This window comes from Myxocyprinus asiaticus, chromosome 35 (genome assembly GCF_019703515.2).
Source record: "Myxocyprinus asiaticus isolate MX2 ecotype Aquarium Trade chromosome 35, UBuf_Myxa_2, whole genome shotgun sequence".
Lineage (NCBI taxonomy): Eukaryota > Metazoa > Chordata > Actinopteri > Cypriniformes > Catostomidae > Myxocyprinus > Myxocyprinus asiaticus.
This window is the reverse complement of record NC_059378.1, coordinates 8,326,729-8,335,984: the sequence shown is the minus strand read 5'-3', so window position 1 is coordinate 8,335,984 and position 9,256 is coordinate 8,326,729. Positions and strand designations below refer to the sequence as shown.

The 9,256-nt window shown below is 36.6% G+C and overlaps 1 protein-coding gene across 2 annotated transcripts; it reads left to right on the top strand.

Annotated features, from left to right (window-relative positions):
• The first annotated feature begins 613 nt into the window (after positions 1–613).
• cyldb (cylindromatosis (turban tumor syndrome), b) lies at positions 614–8,910 on the top strand. Of its 2 annotated transcripts, none has more exons than XM_051673091.1 (13): positions 614–1,236; positions 2,310–2,436; positions 2,810–3,048; positions 3,155–3,317; positions 4,589–4,721; positions 4,847–4,954; positions 5,197–5,276; positions 5,468–5,534; positions 5,812–5,944; positions 6,052–6,160; positions 7,738–7,877; positions 8,033–8,237; positions 8,405–8,910. In XM_051673091.1, the coding sequence occupies exons 1-13, from the start codon at positions 814–816 to the stop codon at positions 8,596–8,598; spliced, it is 2,121 nt and encodes a 706-aa protein (XP_051529051.1). In that variant the 5' UTR covers positions 614–813; the 3' UTR covers positions 8,599–8,910. The 2 variants fall into 2 exon arrangements, with proteins under 2 accessions (XP_051529051.1, XP_051529052.1); XM_051673092.1 differs by having other exon boundaries at positions 618–1,236; positions 7,738–7,856.
• The last annotated feature ends 346 nt before the right edge of the window (positions 8,911–9,256 follow it).

The following is a 9,256-nucleotide window of genomic DNA, read 5'->3' as shown; positions in this document are numbered from 1 at the left end:
ACTCCATGACTAAATTTGTTGTGCTTGTCGGGGTCTTAGTAGGATCACTGGAGTAGAGGAAGACTTTTGGAAGAGCAGGTAAGTATATCCGTATCTTTGTTGGTCAGTCCTTTTGTAACATTGGTGTCTAGGAGTGGATGAGAGGAGATGCAGGAGTAGAATCTTTAAATCTTTTAATAATAATCATTGGAATGGAAACAAACGCTGGAGTGGAAACGAAGTTTTAATGAATCTTAACATCAAAACTTAACTCAACATAACACTTCAAGGACTGACAAATGATGAACAAAACTAGAGGGTATATATACACACAGGGAAACTAATGAGGGAATGGAAAGCAGGTGAGGATGACGATGACCAGATGGAAGTGATTAGGGCAGTGAATTCTGGGAAATGAATTCTGGGGAAAATGTTTTTTTTTTTTTTTTTTTTTTTTGGCATCATAGACCAATTCTGATTCAGCTGAGCTGATGTCCATAACCTCTGGCAATGAAAACCACAATATATATATATATATATATATATATATATATATATATATATATATATATATATATACAGTATACAGTATATATGAATCAATTAAAACATTTTTAATGTGCCCTGATTTCCTGATTTGCACAGATGTCATAAAGATAGGACATTTTTAGTGTCATATGCTTTTCTTGTAACACGTCAATAATGGAATGTGCATGACATCACAATAAGCGCAGAGATAAAAGACGTCTCACTGTCTTCATAGAGCGACTGGTGTCATATAACAAGCACACTGCAAGGAGCAAATATTGTGCTTCTGAGTTCTCATTTTTTAACATGGAACTGAATGAACAACAAAAGGAGCGGCACTTTATTGTAATAAGGAAGACCAAGAAGGGCTTAAGTCGGGGGAGTATTGGGTGCACAGATGCAGAGACACCAGCAGCAGATTTCATCGGAGTGGTTTATGGAGGAGGTGGTAGAGCGAAGAGTAGTGGCACGGTGAAGAAGGAGGACATATACCCACTCTCACGGCATCAGGCTCAGCTACTTTTGTTCGTTTCTCCCGCCAGCAAGCGACTGGAGCTCCTGTGCAATGTTCAGCTCTTCAGTGCAATCTGTGATCTTGCTCAGGATGATCTCGTGGTGGTGAGATACAAGAAGGGCTTTCAACCATGTCTAGTCAAGAATCTGATGCAAATAGGCAAGAAAGACAATGCAGGGGACTTGCAGATGCTGGGATTTGAGCTGGAGTTAGTGGTGAGGTGTTTTTATTTTCCTCTAAATTATAGACAAGTATTATTTTTTTTTTATGTAAGTGGTGACAAATTCTGAAATGCATGCATTTTAGTTTTATTTTAGTGGGGGGGTTTTTTATATAGTTTATTAATTTTGTTGTTTTTGTTTTAGAAAATCAGAATGCCTCCAAAAAGTATATGCACTCTTTAAGACACTAAAAATGTATGAATATCTTTGCAAGTGAGGATTTCATAGGAAGTTAGCATAAGCACACTTTGCAACATAGCGTAAATGATCAAATACTCAAAAGTAGCCTATAGCCACAAGACGTAAACATTATGTGTTTTAACATGATTTTAGTGTGATAAAAATTCTTACTAATCTTTTCTGTGTAAAATTATATCCAATTTACAACTTCGTTGCCATGAAGACATAACATGGTAATCCCTAAAACCATAAAAGTACTGTAAAAACGATGATTTAAACTACTTTTTTTCAACTCAAATAATACACAAGTTTTAACAGAAGAATTAATGTAAGAGCTAAGTTTCAAGTGCCTCACTGTAATCTAAATTTTTGCTTTTTTTAAAGAAAAGGAGGGATGAGTCTAAATTAATTTTTGTGGTAATCAACATTATGCCACAAATGCTGTCGATTGAGCTTAACTTGTATTGATCCCGGAATATTCCTTTAAGGCTATAACTGACTTTAGACATTTAATTAAAATGACTTGGGGACCACTTAGTAAAAAGTAATTGTGAACATAGCTAAGAAAAGTAAATTTTTGAGAAAAGGTCTTACATTATTTGTTTGTAGATGCCAGTTTTTTTTATGCACTGAAATTCATGCATTTTCAGTATGCCTTAAGTGTCCAAATACTTTTTTGGTGCCCCCATATGTACAAAAATGCCCATATCACAGTTTGAATCACCATCCTATGGTTGTGTGTTATATAATCAAAACATTCACTGTTTAACTATGACAACCAAGTGTCGATCAACCTCTAGATAACATGTACAAAAACCTTGAAACCCAGAGAAAATTGTTACACTAATGACATATTTTTCTTGACATATTATTGATTTTTCTCACAGGACAATGTGCAAGATATTTTGACAAAGAAGTCTGCCCCTCTGCCCTTGTTCAGCGCAGCTGACATTGTCCAGGTGGCTCCATCGCATTTAAATAACAGGCAACCACTGAGAGACAGCCTATCTCTGGGTCAGTTTTTTATTTGTCTTTTTAGCTCAGGAAAACATGCTCAAGAAATCAGTTTTGTGAGACGTTAACCCACAAACACCTGCAGAAGGGGGCTATTTTAGGTTAAGAGAGGTCTTATGATTACACCGTGTAAAAGATTGCTATCTTAAACTGGAAATACTGTCTAAGGAAAGCTATGTATTATCAGTCTCAAAGCACTTTGAACAATTCATAGCACGAGCTTCTAGCATACTTCATTGCATACATTCTAAGACTTTAATGGGGTCACATGACTTAGGAATGAAGTCACACGAATGCAATCAGGTGATGATACCTCAAGTGATATGAAATGTTACCTAGAATCGTATGATTTATCTATTTTTACCCTTCTTAGGCTTGAACAAGCAAGCTACGTCTCACATCAATTCTATGCCAGCTCTCAACTCACGCAATGCAAGAAAAGGAAGTACACTCTCCAAACAGTTTATGTCCATTCAGGACTTGTCCCATTATTCATTAGAGGTGGGATCCATGGTGGAGGTCATAACTGGGAATGGACTGACCATATATGGGGTTATCAGGTGGATTGGAGTTCCAGAAGGAAAGAAAAATTGCTGGGTGGGACTTGAGCTGGTGAGCTGTACCATCAACATTTTATTCAGTTCATAACATCTGCCATTCTACTATTGCAGAGTGTTGTGCATGAGTGCATATTATTAAATATGTCAAATCCTTTCAGGACAACGAGATGACAACTTGTTCAGATGGGATGTTTGGTACAAAGCAGTATTTCACCTGTCAAGGAAACAGAGCATTGTTTGTGCCACTGAAAAATTGCAAGCCGGACAGTAGGTTTCTGTTGACTTTGACCGAGATCCCGAAACCACCTGAAACTCCCTCAAGTGAGACCATCTATTCTGTGGTTTATTTTACAGTTTAAAGTAATCAACACTTAAAATACTTTCTCTTACCCCAGTTTAATATGCAGAGAAAACTATAACTAAGCCATCTATAGAATGATTTCCATGAAGAGTATAAACACTGTTGCTCTGTAGCGAATTCAACATTGCTTTTGTTTGAGCAGCCCGACAAAGCAACATTGGCTTAACCAATGTTGTAAATTTGGGGCGGAGCTACACATTTTTTAGAACTGTAGCAAAAGGTGGAGTGTTTGAGAAACCTGTTTGAAAACAATCATTATTTTTGCAATAGAGTGCAACAGTAGGGTTCCAGAAATAAAAATCCCTTTAATTTTTCCATAGGCAAATTATTAAAGATTACTATAAATACACCTTTAAAGACAGACCTACCATGAGCTCCAAGGTTGTTAATCGATGGTATATGCTTCTGTTGAAGCCATCAGTCTGAGTTATTTCAACTTAATTTTAGAAATTGTGTTTAATAGCGGAATTCCTGGTGAAGAATTACACTTCCCATGATTCTGAAGAAAAAGCTCCAACAATCAGAGAGTCACGGCCAACAAAGCGTGCCAAACAAGCACTGCAGCGACCGCCCACTTGCATGACGTAATGTGAATGACGCAATCGAGTTGGTCTCCCTACACTCTCAAACTACATACAGTATATATTTGGAATATCTGGATTTTTTGCAATAAAACTAAAATAAATTGTTTCTGTACTTAAAATGAACAACTTTATATCAATAGCTTTTTATTTTTCCATATTTTTTAATTTGATTACATCATTCGCAGTGTTTCGCTTCATAGGATTGTAGTTCATTCCCTCATTTAAGACGTTAAGTACACAGTCTTGTACCTGTGTCTTTTTGTCTGATTTTCAAATACTTATACTATTACTATAAGTAATCTTATAGTAAACGTATCAAATACAATAACATTTTGCAGTGTCGTGATTCAATTCGGAGGTGGTTGGTTTAGTTAATTGCTTACAACTCTTTTATAAAGGTCTTTATGAAATGTCTAAGGAAAAAATTAATGGGAAAAATACTTCCGGAATCAAGATGGCTGAAAAAGTGGCCGGGCACTGTTACACTCTGTTTCGTTTATTGCCACTAGTGGCCCAGAAATTACACTCTGCACCTTTAAATTAGCTTAATTATTCCACCTACACTGCCCTGCGAAAGAAAAGATGCATGTATTATCCATACAGAAAACAAAAAGAGGCTATGTTATAATCCACATATTTTCCTTTAGTCACACTCTTGGAAGATTTAAATGAAGATGTTCCCCCTGTTACTGAGCAAGAAGTTTTGTTTCGTCTGGTGGGCAGAATGAGGGGAATCCAAGGTCAATTGAATTCCTGCTATCTCGATGCCACGCTTTTCAGGTAAGAATCTCAAGACGCATGTAACCTGTTGCACTTAGTATTTTTTTTAAATGCTATTGATATAATTCTGTTGTCAATTCCACAAATGTGTTGATGAAATGTTTCTTTTTTCTCTGCTTTTACAGTCTTTTCACATCATCTGTAGCTTTTGACAGAGTTTTTAACAAATCGGCAGATAAAGAGGACGGCATTTCACACATTTTAAGACGAGATATTGTGAACTGTTTACGCAGGTAAAAACTATTTTCTCACATGTTAACCTCTTACCTCAAGACTACAGGCTTTGTTCAGGCCAAACCTTAAACCCCTTGATATCTATAGTGTAATACATCACACACATCTTACAGCCGTCTCACAACCGTGAGAGAATTAATGCACAGCCATTCATATTTCATATAATTCATAGCGGTTTATGCATTTATAATCATCACTGAATTCACAGTTCATTACATAAAACCTCTGCCTCTCTCTACAGATCTGGCTTTGTTCCAGCAGAAAGTGTAATGAACTTTCGTAAACAGCTTGGCTGCAAGTCATTTGCCACAGAAGAGAAAGGTATTCCTTAGATCATAGGGGGCTATTTCCTTGTTTGATGTAATCGGATATTTATTGGCTGCTATTACAATTATTATATGAAAAATGCTTCATGCTCAGGGGCGAAACAATAATAACACGAGCTAGTACTGATGAAACTATAGGCACTGATACTCTGATCACTAAGACGTTTTCACGGTTATTTCCTACAGATACAGAGGAGTTCATCACCATGCTACTAAAGCATGTTTTACACATAGAGCCATTGCTTAAAATCAGGTTTGTTTCAGTTGCACTACTTGTCCATGTCTGTTTATCTGAGATTTTATATACAGTAGATATATTTTGACATTTATCCCAAATATGTCACAGACCTCGAACAAATTGGTTGTGCACATAGAGATTAAAAAGTATTTGTATTTCACTCTAGATCCTGCAAGCAAAATTGTCTTTCAGATGTTGACACAGTATATATTAAGGAAACAGTATACATTTGTTTTAAATAAATAGCCTTCACTTAAACTGTGTATCTTAATGCCTGGATGTGCTCTAATAGGTCACATGGAGAGTTAACACAGGATGCCTATATGCATCAGATCATTGTAGAGAAGAATCAGGTGGGAGAGGTGCCTTCAGTTCAACAGCTGCTTGAGACCTCTTTTGTGTCTTGTGATCTCAAGTTCACAGAGGTTTGTTAACGTCTTGTTAACTCTCCATGGATTAGCAACAATTTAAAACATACTTAACATACTTAAATAGAAGTGTGCATTATTAATTAAATCTTTATTTATTTCAGATTCCATCTTGCCTGATAGTTCAGATGCCACGGTTCGGAAAGAAGTTCAAGATGTTTTCTAAAATCCTTCCCTCAACAGAACTGGACATCACAGACATCTTGCATTGTGGTGAGTTTATCAAGCATACCTTACTTCTAAGTGAACCTATCTGATCCTTATAACACTTGTTTTGTAGAATCAGCAGGGCCGTAACCACCATAGACATTGAGGGAGACATGTCCCACCCAATATTCATAACACACATACGTAAGTTCGGGAGGAGCTAATTCATCTAAGGATATACAGTATAAGCAGCTCTTTTCCTCACAGCAGTGACAATTCTCCCTGCATCCCTCCACCTCCCCATCTCCACCTTTATATTTTATAACGCATATACCAATTGACCCTTTGCTAAGCTCCATCCCCCTTTGGTACTGCTGCTCGCTCTGACAAGCTCTGTAGAACTTCCCATAGGGATGAATGTGAAATTGACTATTTATTATCACAGTCACTTGAAAATTAAAAAAAGCATTATTTAATATCAAAAACACACCAGATGACATTAGTGCAAGTGAACAGAACTGCTCATAACATTTCATAACACACTTACTATGATGCTGTAAACACTTTATTTACTGTCACCTTTACTAAGACCTGAATCAATACATAAATTAATTTACGTTACATTATTCGCTTTTATTTACCTTGGAGCAAATGTAGGTGTCCTTGCTGATGTTATACATGTTCATTTGGGAATGAGGGCTGACACAGTTTAATTCATAGCATGCTCTTCTCAAGATTTTTTTTTTTTTTACAAATTAAAAAGAAAGAAAAAAACACTGCGTGTATCCTCTCTTAGTCACTATTACGAGTGACCCAGATCATTTCTATAAAATTCGGCACAAAACTACTCAAACACATATTACTCCCATAGACTCTCATTGGAAAAAAAGCAAGTGCTTGTAGAGAAATGATAGACGGCAACAGTTGCTAAGATAGGATTGGTCAGAAACTAGTGCTGTCAGTCATTTAACATTTTAATTGCGATTAATCGCATACTTTTTTTTTTGTAGTTAATCACGATTAATCGCAGACTTTGAAAGTGCTGAAATTTGACACTATATATACTCCTTTTCCTGTAAAAATTCATTTTTTCCATCTTAGAAAAAAAAAAAAACAATATGTAACAATATAATGCTTTATTGACATTCAAACAAAGCCTTCCACAGTATAAAGATAGAAATGCACTTAAAAAAGCACCAATTCAAGTCATATTAAATGTTTCCCAAAGTCTAAGTGGGAGTTTGACTATATTGAAAGAGCTAGTCTCCCCATAAGTTGCATTTTCATTGCAATGGACATTAAATATCTAAAACTCCCATCCACCACAATATTAATCTGCCAGTAGACTGTGGCTATCCGCTTTCCTACATCATTAATCATGATTCACATTAGGTCGTCAACGCCAGAGTCAGTCACCACTTTGAACTCCACATGAAAAGCGCTTGCAGACAAAAACATCTCACTCTGCATTTTGGTGATAGTTAATACTTGCCGTGCTTCTGTGGTGATTAAAATGCACCTTACTTAGGCTGAAAAATACTTGATTTCTGTCACAAATTCCATCTAGGCTTGATGAACCAGTGAACTTGTGACACTGCAGGTGCAATGTCTCTCAAATTCTCAACATCTCTTTTCTCTGGCAGCCCCCAGAGAGTGTTTTCTATGTGGCCGTCTAGCGGAATATGAGTGTGCCCAGTGCTTGACGGACCGTAAGCTTCAACCGGGCAGAATCAAGCAGTACTGCTCCACCTGCAACACACAGGTAGTTCACCTGAAGCTAAAAGTGAATACTGCCTTTTCCTCCTTTGCTATTGTGCTGATGGAATGCCTCCTGTTAATTCTCTATTCAGAGTCTTCCCTCTATCCTTGTTTTTTCACTGTCATTCACTATTGTCCCTTCACTAACTGTCAAACCCAAACTGTTCTTGCTGTTTTTAGGTTCACATGCATCCCTCCCGACAGGGACACGTTCCTCACAAACTTACAGTCCCAGATCATCTTCCAGCAGATGCACCTGTACAGAGACACCAGATGAAGCTCTTTGCAGTTCTTTGTATTAAAACAAGCCATTATGTCTCTTTTGTCAAATATGGCCCTGACCCACGATCATGGATCTTCTTTGATAGCATGGCTGACCGATGTGGTATGTCATAAATTATACTGAAGCACCAACATATTTAAAACATAATCACTCTCTTTAATTTGCCCCAGATCCCTTGTATAATTATTTATTTCTGAGGTTTCATCGTAACTCTTCTTGTAACTATCACTCTGTTACTGACTGTTCGACTACCCTATTTTTATTCTTAGGCGATGATAACAATGGATACAATATTCCGGTGATTATGGCCTGCCCTGAGGTCGGAGACTTTCTTTCCCAGTCTGAAGAGGAGCTCTCCACAGCTGATCTGAGTCAGTGTACTGAGTTGGTGCGCAGACTGCTGTGTGATTCATACATGTGTCTATATGAAAGCACAGATAATAACCCTCAGCATCATGGATAAGCTGAGACTGTTTCCATTATAGTCTTATGACATATTTGGACTGCTGTGTGTGTCCATGCTATCTCTGTTGTGTCATTACATCAACATAGTTCCAGCTAATGCATTTTATCAGGCAGATATATACACTTTTGATGCTGATTTAAAGGTTTGGGAAGGAGACATATTAAAAGGAAAAATGTTATTTTATTTTTATATGACAAAAAGAATCAGGATGTTCTCTGAAATTTCAGTATAATTACATGGCTTATTGTTTAGATTATTTATTTGTACTATCTTAGAAGCTGTTTGTATTTGTAGTAAATAAAACTTATATTTGAACTAATTTAATTAGTCTTATTGATACGTGTATTGAAAAACATTTATCGTTAAATTCAATTAATGACACAGGTTGGAGTGCACAAATCTGAAATTATTAAACATGTAACAGAATTATACGAATTAGACAAATAATTATCTTACCCATAGTTAATATTATGTCATGTTTCAGGCAGATTTGAAGTCTAATTTTACTTGCACTCTCTGGGTCATTTTTGAGCCCACTACCTATGAGCAGTAAACATTTGGCTTCTACATGTGCGGTGCAATGACTAGGAACAACAAGTAGGACTATAGTGACCTCAGATGGAAATGTCAGAGCATTCACTGTCTAATAACCATG